Genomic DNA, 15,772 nt, shown 5'->3' with positions numbered 1-15,772 from the left:
GTGAGTAACACACTTTCAAACAAAGGCACACTCTCCAGACGCCCTCACATCAACGCAACACCCACCGCGCTCTGTGATATCATGCTGAATCGAGATAATCCAGGGATCTCACATTGTCGCGCTTCACATTTGATGTTTTGATATTTACGGACTTAGCACTAAATGTCCTGCTTATGTTGTCTTCAGTGGTGGAGGTCACCTACCTCAGGGCTCCAACCTCTCCATCAACACCAGCCAGAGCATCAACATCAAGTCCGAGCCCATTTCGCCGCCACGGGAGCGCGTCGCCGCCTCTGGCTTCCCGCCCCAGCAGCCGCAGCAAGGCTCCAGCCGGCAGGAAGTCCTGGGACGTTCGCCCGCTGACAGCCTCAGCTCCTCCTGTAGCTCTTACGACGGCAGCGATCGCGAGGACCACCGGCCGGACTTCCACTCCCCGCACGGGCTGGGCAGGCCCCCCGCTGGCTCCGAGGACCGGGAGAGCCCCTCGGTCAAGCGCTTGCGCATTGACACCTGGGTGACATAAAGAGCCCCGCCGAAGCCTCCAGTCACCAGCCAGTCGGAGAGGGGGGGGAGGGGTTAGACGTGGAGATAAAATAAAGAGCGAGGGTCCTTAAAGCTATTAGTAAGATACTATTATTCAAGTCTATTTCAATTTGTAAGATGGCCGAGTGGCAAATATTATGAGACGTGTCAGGACATATCTAGTGAAGTAAATCCTCAAACTGATACAGAGAGAATACAGGAATCTCAGTTCGCTGGACTGAAGGATATGCACAAGCAGGTGGCGTCAGGTACTTGGTGCAATTCAGATGAGAGATGTTCAAAGCAAAATGGTTAAACAATAAGGCGGTAGATTATTGTAGTCACTGGTCTAGTCAGACACTTACATGTAGTTGCTGTATTGCTGTTGTGCTCGCAAGTTGCAATCAATCAGAAAAAGTTGTGTTGCTTTCCGGCTGAGGACCCGTACATATGACGTTCACTGCAGAACTATCTTTTAAATCCTGCTGTAACCACACAAGAGCTTTATCTCAAGTGGCCTCTTGTAAAGTTAGTGATTCAGGAGACGCAGAACACCGAGTTAATTAAGTCTATAAAGAATTTGGATGACAGTAAATAACAACAGTTGAGACTACTTTAGTGGACAAATAAGGAAATACACTTTTTTACTGCAGGTAAAAACAAAATAGCAGCTGACTTTATTGCAATAATGACATACTATTCATTTTATGATTCAAAAGAGTAGGATATATAAATGTGTAATTAAGATAATGCGAACCTGTCCAGTTGAGCTGGTGAGAAAATCAACAGTTCATCCGTAATATAAGCCAAAGCTGTTCTTTTGTGTTGTTTTGTACAGTTGCTACGGTTTCCTAAAAAGTCACTCAAAGCACCATTTCTGTCATCGGTTTTATTTTTTATTGTGCTTTATTGCAAACCGTGTAGTTGTATGAACCAGATCTTGAATCGATATCTAAAGCCATGAACATTTGCTGTTCTGTCTGTATAATTAATAATTTGAGCCAAACATTTTTTGTTGTTGTGTATATAGCGACTTTAATATATATCACCGGGGTGTGAGTACTTACTGAATGTACTGTACCAACACCGTTTTCAAGAAAAGTATATTTTTGTGGATTTCAGCCAAGTTTACAAGAGTAGACCCTTAAAAAGTAGATCATTCACTGGTCAATATTTGCTATTTCGTTCATTTTACTGTAATCTCTTCTAAATTGAATTATCAACATAATCTCCCATGTGGTCAATTATTTTTTTCCTCTCTTTATTAGTGATGACTGTTTGTCCTGAATTCATTGTACTAGCAGTGCTTTTAGGTTGAAGTTCCACTATTTTCTAACGGGTGATCACAAGGCCGGAGGGGGAGAAAGAGGGTTTCCTCCCTCTTATTGTAGTTGAATACCAGCAGCTGCTGAAGAATGCACTGCCAACATTCAAACCCACGGTCCCCGCCCCACACTGAAGAATAATCCATTGTTATTGCATGCAGCTCAACTGAAAGACATGTCATCTCTCAAGCCCCTTTCCACTGTCTTGTGTTGGTTCGCTGAATTAAGGCAGAAGACAAACGGTGGCAGCGGTGGCCGCTGACCTTCGCTCCAAACCGATCATGCCCGTGCTAACACGCGTACGTGGTTGTAAATATTGCAGTCAGTCGTTATGTGCAAAATTACTCGTGTGTTTCCTTAATTGGCCCCACCCGGAAATTGTATCTCATATCAATGCCCTACCAGTAAGACGACTCTAGGCCTTCGGAGCTGGAAAAGTGACAACTGGGTGGCGCGAAGTCACGTGCGCAGGTGTTGCAACGTTTTTTGGCACACCGTGCAGAGACTCTTCTTCTTCTTCACCGTCACAGGAGCAGATAATCCAGCGGATAAATCGGAAACACTCCCAATGTCATTGACCCCAATCTCACTGCTCAATTGCACACATTTGTATGTGAAGTTTGCTGTACGCGAAAGGTATCGCTCCGCATTCACCGTGACGTCTCTTGGGCGTGTGTTTCTGAGGTTTCTCCGCCCCATCGTCAGCTCCACAGTAGTCCTCGATATACAACCGCAAGGATCTATGCAGTTTTAGCCCCAATTCATAACACATATGCATACGCTATGATGTCATTACAGGCCATATTTAGGCCACAAAATCGTCAGGAAGAAGAGCATTTTAGGATTGACTGTTAGCCTCTTATCCTGAAGTGCCACAGGTGGCTGGACTACAAGTTACATCTAAAACATTAGATTAAATGATTTATTTGGATACCCCGGGGCAATTTCTTCATGTTCATATACATAGACATACTTTACATAATATGTAGTGATCCATAATGTAAACCCAGTTTAACAAAGCAGGTGAAAATAGCAATAATAAAAGACTACAACAAAATGAGTCTGCCCGTCTTGGCAGCACCACCTCGTAGTTGAGCACACACTTTAGCACTTGATGACATATCAGGGAGTTTTGTAGTTTGTTGATCTATATGCACAGTTAGGAAATGCCTTATCCCAAAGAAAAACTATATTCACCATTTTTATTTAATTTTTTAGACAATACAAATATCACGCAAACTTAACCGGACCTGCCTCTCCTCAGAACCGACCCGCCTAAGAAAATGCACGGTGAATGTACGGCGATACGTTTCCCTTTGCACTTTTGGTCCACGTCCAAACTGTGCACAACTGATGAATGTGAAAGGAAAGGGTAATCAATGAGGACTTTCTTCACTTTGCTGTGTAAAAGTACACTGCTTTGCTTCATGGCTTTTATAAACAGAACTATGTGTTTGGTAAGTGTTTGTAGTTGATAGTTCACTTAATTAAAGAAGCTGTTTTCGGTTTGATTGCTCAGACCGTTTGGCGGCACAAGCTGGACTTTGTTGCCAATATTGAAATAATTTGTTTCAAAATTGAAAGAAATTTCAAAGTTCTAAACATTTTCTTTCCCTTGAATGTGTTTTATTTTCATCATACAAATAAATATTCAAGTGAACTTTTTATTAAACAATTAAGATACTAGATATTGTTGTACAAAATTTGTATTCTTCACAAAAGTACAAATATTGGCTTTTAATGTGTAATTTAGGTTATCTCTCATTCTGTATAAAATGAAGTAAACAACTCTTGCATAGAATTTGTTCTTCTGTAAAGTCCCTAACAGTAGAAAACTGTCAACTTTATTAAACACCTCAGTGTATGCTCAATCTGAACTCCATGTCTATCTTTTTATTTCGCCTCGCAATTGAGTTTCTGTTCATCGCTTGTTTCAAATAGAGCACTGTAGCCGCTGCCAGTGTGACGGTAAAGATCTCCATCTCACTGACTTTATGCATCAACATTCTTTGACATACTCTTTTAACGAAATACAATGAAACAGCAGCCCTTGCCTCAACCTAGTAATAATAAAAACTTACATTAATTTAAGTTTTGGATTCGCATAGTTTCAACCTCCACTAATACTGAACACAATACATATAAGCGACTTATACAGTATGCAGGAAATAAAGTTACATGATGAAGTTATGATTTGACATGAGTTCTGCAGGACGAGCTGGTGTAATGCCGCAGTGCGGCCAGCAGGAGGCGCTGTAGCACAATACATCACACACGGCTGCAGCACGTTGGCCTGCAGGCCCGTCACCTGAGCTGAGCTGAAGGTAAGTTTAGTAACTCCAGATATTGAAGAAAGCTGTAGGCAGCTGGTACAATGCTTAACGGTTTGTTATTTCAACGTCAAGTCGGTCCTTACAAAAATAAAAGACGAGGATAAAATGCGCTTCACTTCATAGGTTAGAAACATCGTGAACGCTCATGAAATATCCGACGCATTGCGGACTGAAAATAAAACCTCCAAACAAACAACTTTAACTCCTCATGCGTAGTTCAAGTTATCCGAATCAGTTAACGCTAAAGCACTTTTACTTTTGGTGTAAAAGTACATATGCTGGACTTAATTAACACTATGTCCAGTTCTGTCATTGCTACTCGTAATCAGCCTGAAGAGAAGCACTTTAACTCAAATCAATTAACCGGAAAACAGGGGGTCATCTGTGTAATTGACAACCTCGCTCATACAGGGTACTTTTCCGCGTGAAGGCTGTGTGTGTGTGTGTGTGTGTGTGTGCGCGCGCGCATATCATTCACTGAACGTGTCCCCAAGTGCATGTACTTGGCTCCCTGTCAATCAAACCAGCTGCGTTGCAGTCTGGAGCAGCTCCCGTGCGCACGCGCAGAGGGTTCGCGGCTGTTTGAGCAGTGTGAGGAGGAGGGTGACAGGCCACCTGCCACAGGGGGCTTGCCCCGTTCAGAGCCACAGCCCTGCCTTTCAACTGGGAGCCAAGTGCGGGTTCTCTCACGCGGGCCTGATCTCCTTAAGACGTCGGCAAATATTGAACAAGACTCAGTCCAGACTCCCAACACATCTGTTGTCATATAGCCTCCGCCGATAGGCACAGACAAGGAGAGCGAGGGATGAACACCAGTGGCTCTGTTGCTTTAGCTTCCATGTGTGGACTGAAAGCTATACTTTATACTCTGCAAACACCAATGCTCACTTCTGACGAGCTTAGGCAAAACCACGTTCCTCTGTAAACAAATACGGGGCTGTGCGAAAGAATTCGGTGTGACAAGTCAACCTCCGACTGCCAGATCCGCGCTGGAGATCAGAGATGCGATCAGACGAACAGATAGCCAACATTTCACTTGCCTCAGTTATGTTGTAGAATCCATCAGCAGTATTTTGGGACCGTTTTGGACAGATAAGAAGGACAGTTGTATTGTAGAATTAGGGTAGATTATGGAATTAGTATTTTTCTGAAATACTTTGAGCTATAAGAGAACACGTATTGGAGGACGTGTAATGCATGCGGGTCTTAAAACAGACAAATAGCCTCACAAATGCAAACACGTGATAAAGTCAACAGTAAACAGGCAGACAATAAGCAGATTGTGAGCTGAATGATTTCATCATGGCGTTGGTGCTTCGCTGTGCCTTTTTTTTATCTCCAGCCACCGTCTTTTTATATATTTAACGTTTGTTGTCGGATTCACAACTGAAGTCGGCTGGTATACAACTCAATCCATCACGCAAAAAAACCAAACTCTGCACATAACTGAGCCGTTCCTGTTGAAACTCACCTTGTGTGACTGGTACGACCAGTTTGGCCTCGCCACCAATCACGGGCCTTCATAGTTGTCATGAAGAGCACAGACGGCATGCGTTGCTGCCTGGAACACCTTCATTCGACCCGATAGTCAAGATGCTTGAGCTGCCTCTCAGGAGAGGTTCTGTCGCTCTGGTTGGCGGCTGATTCGCTGTGTGTGCCTTTTGTATTGGAAAAGGTTGACTCGACAGGTATCGTATCGTGCTTTCGTCGTCTGATTCATACTGGAATAGTTTGGGGGATGGGGAGGTTTACTTAGACTGGTTTTGTGGATTGAGATATCCTGCCGATGGTAAAAGTGTTCCATGATTATTTTATGAAAATGTAGCCGCCCGCTCACTTTTTGGTTATGCTAAGTTTGTATTTTAGGGCAGAAAATGTGGTGCCGATTCAAATTGCAGAAAAAAACCCAGTTTTCTTTACCATTGTAAAGACAACCAGGAAAACATGCTGTTGAAGATGCTGTTGTGTTTATAATTAGTAGTCACCTCTCGTACATCTGATGTGTGGCGTGTTTGTTTGGCTCATTGGACACCGATTTCTTTCCCATCTGACAGTTATCGGTCAAGATGGATGTCAAGAAAAAGAACTTCTTGGAGAACTTTCGTCTGCCTAAGCTCAACCTGAAGAAGAGGGCCAAGCAGGGCAGGAAGCCGGGCAAGAAGCTGGCCTATCGGCGCAGCATTTCTGTACCCGACCTCAGGCTGGTGCCCGTTGACGCGCTCCCCTCGGACGGCACCGCGTGGCCCTCTCCTTCCGAAGGCGTCTCCCTCGGCCCCTCCACCGGTCAGAGCGATTCTGACTCCGTGGCGAGCGGCTCGATCGCCGATGGAAAGCTTTACACGGACAGACTGAACGATTCCTTCTCGGACAGTCGACTCAAAGTCCCCTCCGGTCACAGGGATGCTGCTTTGAAGCGAGTCAGTGCACCGGTGGGATCGCACTGTTACGAGGAAATCGATGGTATGATGGGTCCACGCCCGCAGAGGACTGAGACTGAAGATCTGTATGCACAAGTAGATCCCCCAAAAAAACTGCCGAGGTTTGTTTTTGACCCAATTCCTGCTCCAAGATCTGCTTATCTCAAAGCGATGTCCCCAAGATCAGACATCGCAGACAGACGCAGCGTCTCCGGCGAAGACGCCCCAGGGGACAGAGTGGGTCCAGGTGCCGTTGCTGCAGTACTGGCGAGAGCGAGCTCAATGGGGGAACAAATAAAACCGTACACGGAAAAGAGGGGCACGTCGTTTGAGTATAAAAAGTCCTACTCTGAGAAGGGAACCCCGCCGGCCATCAGGCTGAACGCGCCTTCCAGGTCTGTGGCGCCGGAGACCTTTGGTCCTCCTGCGGAAAACGCAGACGGCAACTCTTGGGACTCGGACTGTGGCAGCGCCACCGAGGAGCGGGTCAACCTGTCCTGTAACACGGACTCGGAGGGCCGGGAGATCTCCTGGCGCTCCGCGATGCGAGACTTTACGAGCGAAGCGGCTCTGCTGAATCAGGCCGAGGAGGCCGAGGAGGCCCAGGAGGAAACGGCGGAGGTCAGTTTTTACTACAAGTGTATTTACAGCACACGGGTAGTAAGATGATCCTAATCTCAAAAGACGTCTGCATGTAACGTAGACTGCGCTATTTCAAATTTGTGATTTCCTTCTACAGTGATAAATGAAATCCCTTTTAGAGCCCCTACTGTTACAGAAACGGGATCTCATAAGCGCATTTAATGTATGCTGAGACGGGTTGTATAGGCACACTTTAATTTCCCTTTCAAATGGGTGGGGTTTGCTTTTTCACACACTCCAGCTGTCAGCCCAAGCGTTGGCCTCGGCCTCTTAATACGGCGAATGGCGTGAAATCCACATTCCTCTTCTGAACCTAAGCTCGGGCTTGTGGGTTTATTACACTTTATCCCTGTAGCACCGACATAGAGACTGTTTATAAACCTGCTGTGACCGTCACCACTCGGCTTGCAGAAGCATCGTATCGTGGATGCAGACGCTTGGTGTTAAACGTGGAGTGACCACGTGGGATTTGATTTCATGCAGAGCGGCGGGGTGCAGCTGGAACTGCGACGTCTCTGTCCTCTGTTGTGTAGATGCCTATTACATAACAGTCACAAACCTGAATTACTAGTTCGAGACACAATGGGCAGGGAGTGCTGTGGGCAGTTTGAGAATTCACTGCTGTTTTTTTTAATTTACGTTTTTTACATTCGCATTGGTCGTCTCCCTAAAATACATTTTCCATAATAATGACACATGCTTTTTAAGAGTGAAGCTGTACACACAGCTACTTTAGGCTCTTATCTCAGCTGGACGAGTTTATTAGATGTTTGCCGTCTGATAATAAATCACACATTCTTTTTTTCCATTTAGATGTCCAGTGAAACGTGTGACGTCTTTGATGAAAACCAAGATCTTCTGGAAAACCCTGTTAGTACGCACTGCCCACCGAAGTGAAGACCAGCACCTGATTTAGCACAAGTACATAACTGAATTGTTCTTAAAAACAGGCTTTCACAACCGGGCCTGACGTCCAGAACCCCGACCCGTGGCAGAGATACCTCCTGAACATCAACCTGAATCAGGGAAAGAACCTGGTCATCAGAGGCAAGCGCTCCGGTAGGTCACGAGGTCCGTAGGCGCTCGTCTGTCACAGCCCCTAAAGAGTGAGACGCTGCCTCACCCGGAGTAGATAATTGCTAACTTCTTATAAGCAAACACATATCTGTGCTGAAAAATCTGGGCGAAAACTTGCACGCATCATTTCAGATCAACAGATACCAGATCAGGTGTGTTTACTTTCTAGAGGAGTGCAGTTGTTGGTTGGTTGGCTTGTGGCCACAGCTGAAGGGCGAGTGTTTGATGAAACGCGCAGGTACACACACCTTGGTTATCTTGTGTTTCTCAGCCAATCGGACAGTGGACAGCTTTTCTGGGAAATGTGTTATTTTCTATAAAGAAGATGGACTTTCATTCAATGCGTTTAACATCTTGTAAATACTTCTCAAGCATTGCAAACCCTAGACAAGTATCCAGTCCGACCGGTATGACAGACTGGGCTGAGGCATTTCACCTGCGTCATGATCTGAACAAGGAACTACTGCAAATGATCTAAACCGGTGGGAAAGTGAATGGTATTTTCTGCCTATTACTGTATTCTTTGCTTGATTTAATTGGCAGTAAAACGGTCATAGTTACTCCTTTATGGCTTAAGGGCTTTCTCAAAAAAGAACATCTGACTCATAGATTTGAAAAAGAAAAAGTTGTCCTACAAGTAAAAAATGAGAGTGTATTTGAGAGACGGAGTGTCAAAGTGTGAAATTCAAAATGCAAACCTTTCTGAGGCTCACAGCGTCCTCCGGTGGTGAGAAGCTGCGGCAACAGGAGATAATTAACTGATGGATAAATGTATTTGATCAATCCCATAATAGGAAATGATTGTGTTACAGTAGCAGTTAATAGACAATGATTATATAAAGCAGCACTAGAGATTATTACTATTTTGTAATTCTACCTCACTACACCAAATATTCAAAATATTAGTAGGCGCCCTACTCCCCGCTAGTTGAGACCTTACTTTCCCTGACAAGATGGCACCACGATGATGCAATCCCCACACGCCCCCTGTCTCTGCACTGTTTGCCCAACAATCCACACCGTGCCAAAGGCTCACCAGTGGCACTCATTGTCATTACATATTCTGAAAGGACCCACGCCACCGCCCCCCCCACCTCCTCCCCTCCGCCCCACTCCTTGGTTTTTGTTTCCCCCCCTTTTTTCCCATTAATTTCCATCGTCACCGTTCTCAGTCATGCCAGAGCTTTTCTCCTTGCTAGCTGCCACATTCTCCTCCTGTCAAGTTGCCTGGAGGTTTCCCTGTCACAGGCTGGCAGGGTGGAGCTGCTGTGGGTCCTGCCTGCCTTTGCGAGATGTTCATTTGGAGTGGGGAGCTGACAGGCCTGACAGCCCATCCCCACAGGGCCTTTGTCATGTGATTCAAGCCTCCCTGCAGGCTCTCTCAAGCACCCCCTTTATTCCCCTACACAAATGAAGGCATGGGACCGGCTTTCCCTCCTTTTTTTTTTTTTCCGGCCAATCTGCATGCAATTGCAGAAACAAAGAAGTCCCCACCCCCCTCCGCCCCCCACCACCCCGCTCGCAGACAGACTTTCTTAACAGGCTTGAGAGATTAACACTGGTTGCTTCTAGATTTTAGTTTCTGGTCGCCTCATGCTGGCGAGTGTTTCTACTCCTTCAAAATTAAACAGTTACATCCCTATGCTTTTGCCATGTGCGGGGTGCACCCCCTCCTCACACATCTCTCACACAGTCATCATGGGGGAAGGGTGTGTTTTTGTATAGAGTGTACATTTTTAAAGTGGCAATGTCTTCTACACAGTAGATTGAGTAGATATGTTTTTATTAATCCACTATATATTTCTATGTAAATCAGTTATACACTGTGGTTATGGTAATGACCACCTGTCCCACACAACATCATCTAATGTATTGTTCTTATTTCTACTTTGAAGGTAACAGTGATCCTTACGTGAAGTTTAAACTTGAAGGAAAACAGTTCTATAAAAGCAAAGTAATTTATAAAACCTTGAATCCACGATGGAACGAGTCCTTCTCCCATCCTCTTCGAGACAGAGAGCATGCCGTGGACGTTCGGGTAGGCGTCATCTTGCAATCCCAGCGTGTTCTTCTGCAGAAGCATACAATTTCTGTTGCTCACTAAATGTGAATATTGTTGCAGGTCTACAATAAAAACCGGACCGCTGATGAGTTCATGGGTTCCAGCAGTATCATTCTGAACAATCTTGAATTATACAAGTGAGGAAGATATCCTGATTATTATATTTTTAAGTAATGGATCATTGTGAGGATGTCCATAAGTGTCCTTTCGGCCTCTCCACAGGACCTATGAAATGGAGCTGCAGCTCGACAATCCGAAAAGTAAAGAGGATGACATGGGAGTTATCGTGGTTGACATCTGCCTAATGTACAGAGATGCCACCATCAAGAGAAGCCCTGTGAGACCGGTTCCAATCTGTTTATGCAGTTCTGTGACCCCAGTCTTACCTGAATTGTTTGTACTGATATTTTGTATTTTGTCCCCCCATAGAGATGGCCACCAAAGAAGAACAAGGTATGGCTTTGTTTATCATTTCTTTTTTTTTTCTTCTAAAACTACTTTCATATTTTCCAAAATGTGGACGGAACGTCTCTGTTATCCTGATCTGAAGCACTAGGGGGCAGTAGCTCACTGTACTATGGTGCAACAAAGAACGAGGCGTACGCTCAGGACTCGGGCTTTTGTGTGTAACCTTGGTTTCACGCAAAGCCTATTTCTTTTGTGGTTTCATAGTGAACCTTTTTTTTTTTTTTTGCTGTGCATATTATTTTCAGGGTTATCATTTGCTGTGACAAAAAGCGTTACAATATTACATTCTGATCAAAACCGAAATAATAATATTGACTGAATACGTACATGCAAGGGCCTCCGATGAATATCACAGCACAGTATTTGGTTTTGTAGTAAACAAAGTTCCATATCCTCTCAAGTGGTTTTCAATATCTGGCAGCTGTAATTAGATTCAGAGCGAAACAGGAGGGTTGCTGTTTGGGAGTCGCTCTGCAGCGAGTGGGTTTATATTCACACCTATGCAGTCAATACATCTGCCACTGTTCGGTCTCTTGATGGTCCAGTAGACATTCTCAATTTGAAATTAGATGACAAAGGAACGAAGCCATTTTCGTACACGTTGCGAGTTATCCACTGCAGATGGTTAAAGATACTCAAAGGAGACGGAAATGTGTGATGGGACTCTTCACAATGTTCGGCTGCCTAAATCGCGGTGCTAATTTAACAATGTAACAATGCCATTTTTTTCTCCCCATTTCATTTTTGACAAACGTACAATATCTCATTGCATTTAACACCTATCCTGCAAGTGCTGAACACCCAGCTCTTACAGCTCCACGCCCCCTCTCTCAGAACATCGTTTTCTCCCTCTGTGTTACCACCACCACAGGGACGGGCAATGGCAAGTGCCGAAGTAAAACTCTGCTGTGTGATAGTGTTTCAAACAGGAGGGGGGGTGGGAGGGGCGGGGAGGCTCTGCTGTTCGAGGCACGATGCCAGTGTGGGATGCCTAAGATCGGCTCTGCTGATAATTCCCAGGCATAGCGGGGCAATAACCCAGATGTTGGGATGTAATATCACAGCTGTGGACGGACAGTGCCGAGGTACTAGCCAAATGGACCTGGGTCTGAGCTCATCGTGCTGGTCCCCATGCTGTCCCACCATATGGAAGCAATCGCACAGCCCTTTTAGGACCAGGAATAGATTCTCTTTAGGGGCCACTTACAGTTAAGTGGAATTGTTTTATTGGCCGCTGAGATAGAAATGCGTCCAAGATAAACACTTGGGATGACTTGGCTGAGGCCTGTTTTATATCGCCGCTCCACTCCCTGTGTTCCTCTTCTTTTTGAAGGGGCCGATATTTATAGGGCCGTGCCTGCGGTATTCCATGTTAATTCAGGTCCCTGAGACGTGCTTTGATCCCCCTCCGGATTGGGTGGCAATGTGGGTTGTGACCCCGCGGCGAGGAGGAGGGGCCGGAGTGGCAGGGGAGTTGTTGGCGGGGGGCCGTTTGAAGCGGCGTCGCCGGGGCAGTCGGAGGAGCCGGGGGGCAATCAAAGAGGCGAGAGCAGATTACGGTCCTGCTCTTTAATTACAGTCGGCCTCTCTGCTGTTTGTTTTTACAGCCCTGGCCTATCACCGCATGGCCTCACGGGAACTCTAACAGGGAAACATATCAAGGCCTCGCTTTCTCACTCCCCCCGTAACACACGGCAGGAGAAGTGGAGGATTTGCCGGGCTTGTCCTTGATTACCAAAGAGTCCTCAACACCTTTTTTTTCTTTTCTTCGTAGATTCAAGACAGATTTAGTTGCAACTGTTTTGTTATTTTGCTGGTTAGATAAATATTGGAAGAATTTGTCAACACGCAGTAAACTCTGATGCCGGCCATACATACGGCATGTATGCATAATTTGCTGACGGGAGAGCTGTGCGGTTTGCATCATTACTCACTGCTGCCTGCTGTCTCTTGTGCAGTATGCCAAGTGTCCTGCCTCCCCACACTCAGTCTGGGAGCCAGTGATGAGTGGGACTGTCACAGCCAGGGACATCTGGCTGCTTGCTGACGTTCCTCTCTGCCTCGCTCTCCAGGAGCCTCCGTGGTGTGGCTTACCTGTCAGTAGAGATGTGTTAATGCGCTCCAACACAGACGCGCTGCACGGTGTGGACCTTTTGTCCTACTTTCACGCACTCTGTGAACATTACGAGGTGACAGGCCGGGGGAGAGCCCGGAGCGTCCGCACACGTTGAGCTTTTTAACCCACCCCATCCCCCCAAAATGAAAACTGTTTCTTTCCTGTGTGCACCTGAATGGACCAGGCCTTATCATCCTCGCGATCGGCTGAGATGCAGAAAAACTCGACGAAGAACCAGATGTGGACCGGGGTGCTCGAGATTACCTTGGTAGAGGGACAGGACCTGCCCCAGTACGGCCAAGGGGACATTTACGTCCGCTTCCGCCTCGGCGATCAGAAGTACAAGAGCAAGGTTGGACCCCGTTTCTTTTTCTTCCCCTACTTCTCCCACGCTCCCTTTCCCTCGCGCTCCCGTTTCTTCACACTTCAAGTCTTTTACTACGTCGTACTTCCCCCGCTCCTCTCGCTCAGCAGGTGCCTGTCAGTGGCTCACCTCCACCTTGGCTCACTGGGCCATGGCAGAGGCAGCTCATTAGACTGGGCGAGGCTGCCACTCACGTCTCTCTGCGCCGCCGGTGCTGGGCTTCATCGCCTTCATTTGCATACCCAGCATGCCCTGTTCATCTACCTGTACTTGCTGGCCTCCCTCCCGACGGTCCTACGGCGCACGTGTCTTGTGTTGTCGCGTCATTTCTTTGCAAACCTCTCTGCTTTCTTCTCTGCTGGTTGTTTGTTGGACAAAGCTGATTCTAATTGGAAGCTGTCAGTGTTTTACAGTCCCAGAGTGGCCACTGAGGTGTACACACACACATAGAGACACGCACACACAACACACCTCTCTTTCTCCTCTCCTACCTTGCTCTGGTTGGACTTAATTTAGCTGTCATGCAGGAGCCGCCCAGTCAGATAATGCATTGAACCTGATGTTGTGTCAAAGTGTGTGTGTGTGTGTGTGTTCCTTGTTAGTGCGTGTGCTGAATCTGTGTCTTAACTGCCTTTCAGAACATGTGCATTCAGGACAATCCACAGTGGAGGGAGCAGTTTCACTTCAACCATTTTGGAGATAACCTGGAACCTCTGCAGGTGGAGGTGTACTCCAAGAGGGGGAGGAAGTGTGAGGAATCGTGGGGGATGTGAGTGTTTCCTAGTGGGACGTTCACATTTGGTCTCCCATTTGCTCCTCCACAGACCCAGTTTGCCTCACGTGTTTGAATGGAACTATTTTCCTTCTTGTGTCTCAGGGTTGAGGTCGACCTATTGAGACTTCCACTTAATGAGATGCAGCTCTTCACTAAAGTGCTGGACCCTGGAAAGGGCAAGCTGGTGTTTCTGGTCACCCGGAGACCCTGCTGGGGAGTCTCCATCTCTGACATTGAAACAGCTGCCTTGGAAAAACCTGATGAGAAACAAGCCATATTGGAGAGATTTGTAAGCCCTTTTTTTGTTTTATTTTCATATATTGTCAAATATTGGTATCACAACCCAGTCCCGTTGGGGGGAGGTGGGGTCAATGTCAATGTTTTAAATTAAGAAATACAACGGATTTCATAAAATATACATTCACAAAGAGACCAATAATGTTTTTATTGATTTTCTTTTTTTTCAGAGCTTAAAGAACTCACACAAGTGTGTGGGAGAGGTTGGCTTCCTTCAGGTCAAAGTTGTAAAGGCAAATGATATTCCTGCCACAGATCTCAATGGTAATTATCAGAACTACTCACTTTGGTCTTCTATCACAATGGTCATTTAAAAAAACATGTCATTTGCAGGAAAAAGCAACCCTTTCTGTGTCGTGGAGCTCGGTAACAGCAAACTTCAATCTCACACGATCTACAAGACCCTCAATCCGGAGTGGAACAAAGCCTTCACATTGTAAGTAAAACATCTGGAAAAAGGCATCATTCTCATTTCGTGTGGTTTATTTTAACAATAATGTTTATTAACTCTTATGTTACAGCCCGATAAAGGACATTCATGATGTGATAGAGTTGACTCTTCTTGATGAAAACGGAGACAAAGCCCCAAACTTTTTAGGAAAAGTGGCAATTCCGTTACTGGCTGTAAGTTTACTTCTTTACATCAGCCACGACATTACTATTGTGACAGGATTTATTTGGCAGTGCATATTAATATCTGATTTAAAAATATGTATTTGTTTATTGTAAAAGGTAAAGAATGGGAAGCAGGTATGCTTGTCCTTGAAGAAAGAAAACTTGGGGGCTTCCTCAAAAGGAACCATCACACTGGTGCTGGACGTGATCTTTAACAAAGTAAGGATCAAACTAAATAAGCTTGTTCAAAAGGTGATAGTGTAGTTTATTTTGTCGAGGGGTGAAAAATGTTATTATTTCCTTTTTTTGTCCCAGGTCAGAGCTGGTATCAGAACCTTCCAACCAAAGGAGTCCACATTAGTGGAGGAAAACCAGAAGTTCTCCAAAAAGGTCACTTCTATTGATGATTTTAGCATTATTTAGCAGAACAAAACAAAGAACAAAGCTACACACGGTCACAGTTTGGATCGGCCACCGTCCAGCTAATGCCTTTAATGTGCTTTGAACATCTAATTTCACAAGTAGCCAATACGAGATTGTAAAGCTCATTGAACCTCATTGCAAAGTGAGAAACATTATGTCCAGTATCAAATGATACTAACCGGTGTTTTGTTTCCGATTATTTCCCCTTAGGTTCTTGCCAGGAATATATCCCGGGTTCGAAATATCAGCACGGCGGTTCTGTACACGTTACAGTACATTAAAAGCTGTTTCCAATGGGAGAGCAGGCAACGGAGTCTAATAGCCTTTCTGGTAAGT

At 45.6% G+C, this 15,772-nt stretch overlaps 2 protein-coding genes across 20 annotated transcripts in view; both read left to right on the top strand.

The window, feature by feature from the left end:
* Nucleotides 1-3,724, top strand: part of mef2aa (myocyte enhancer factor 2aa) — a 51,232-nt gene extending 47,508 nt beyond the window's left edge. For all 17 annotated transcript variants that reach the window (XM_078082482.1, XM_078082479.1, XM_040162417.2 and 14 more), the window contains one exon: nucleotides 187-3,724. In XM_078082482.1, the coding sequence (XP_077938608.1) occupies nucleotides 187-523 (337 nt within the window). In that variant the 3' untranslated portion in view covers nucleotides 524-3,724. The remainder of the gene's footprint in view (nucleotides 1-186) is intronic.
* A 1,978-nt stretch (nucleotides 3,725-5,702) lies between these two features.
* Nucleotides 5,703-15,772, top strand: part of LOC120809640 (multiple C2 and transmembrane domain-containing protein 2) — a 29,263-nt gene continuing 19,193 nt past the window's right edge. The window contains exons 1-17 of one of the 3 annotated variants that reach the window (XM_040163598.2): nucleotides 5,703-5,868; nucleotides 6,235-7,218; nucleotides 8,053-8,109; nucleotides 8,190-8,298; nucleotides 10,212-10,354; nucleotides 10,439-10,515; nucleotides 10,601-10,715; nucleotides 10,808-10,831; nucleotides 13,147-13,314; nucleotides 13,965-14,095; nucleotides 14,204-14,390; nucleotides 14,569-14,662; nucleotides 14,732-14,834; nucleotides 14,920-15,022; nucleotides 15,131-15,232; nucleotides 15,329-15,403; nucleotides 15,647-15,766. In XM_040163598.2, coding sequence (XP_040019532.2) covers nucleotides 6,247-7,218; nucleotides 8,053-8,109; nucleotides 8,190-8,298; nucleotides 10,212-10,354; nucleotides 10,439-10,515; nucleotides 10,601-10,715; nucleotides 10,808-10,831; nucleotides 13,147-13,314; nucleotides 13,965-14,095; nucleotides 14,204-14,390; nucleotides 14,569-14,662; nucleotides 14,732-14,834; nucleotides 14,920-15,022; nucleotides 15,131-15,232; nucleotides 15,329-15,403; nucleotides 15,647-15,766 — 2,580 coding nt within the window. In that variant the 5' untranslated portion in view covers nucleotides 5,703-5,868; nucleotides 6,235-6,246. Of the gene's footprint in view, nucleotides 5,869-6,233; nucleotides 7,219-8,052; nucleotides 8,110-8,189; nucleotides 8,311-10,211; nucleotides 10,355-10,438; nucleotides 10,516-10,600; nucleotides 10,716-10,807; nucleotides 10,832-13,146; nucleotides 13,315-13,964; nucleotides 14,096-14,203; nucleotides 14,391-14,568; nucleotides 14,663-14,731; nucleotides 14,835-14,919; nucleotides 15,023-15,130; nucleotides 15,233-15,328; nucleotides 15,404-15,646; nucleotides 15,767-15,772 lie in introns of those variants that run through there. The other 2 variants (XM_078082280.1, XM_078082281.1) reach the window with 2 other exon arrangements.

This window comes from Gasterosteus aculeatus, chromosome X (genome assembly GCF_964276395.1).
Source record: "Gasterosteus aculeatus chromosome X, fGasAcu3.hap1.1, whole genome shotgun sequence".
In the NCBI taxonomy this organism is placed as follows: domain Eukaryota; kingdom Metazoa; phylum Chordata; class Actinopteri; order Perciformes; family Gasterosteidae; genus Gasterosteus; species Gasterosteus aculeatus.
This window is presented reverse-complemented; position numbering and strand designations above follow the sequence as displayed.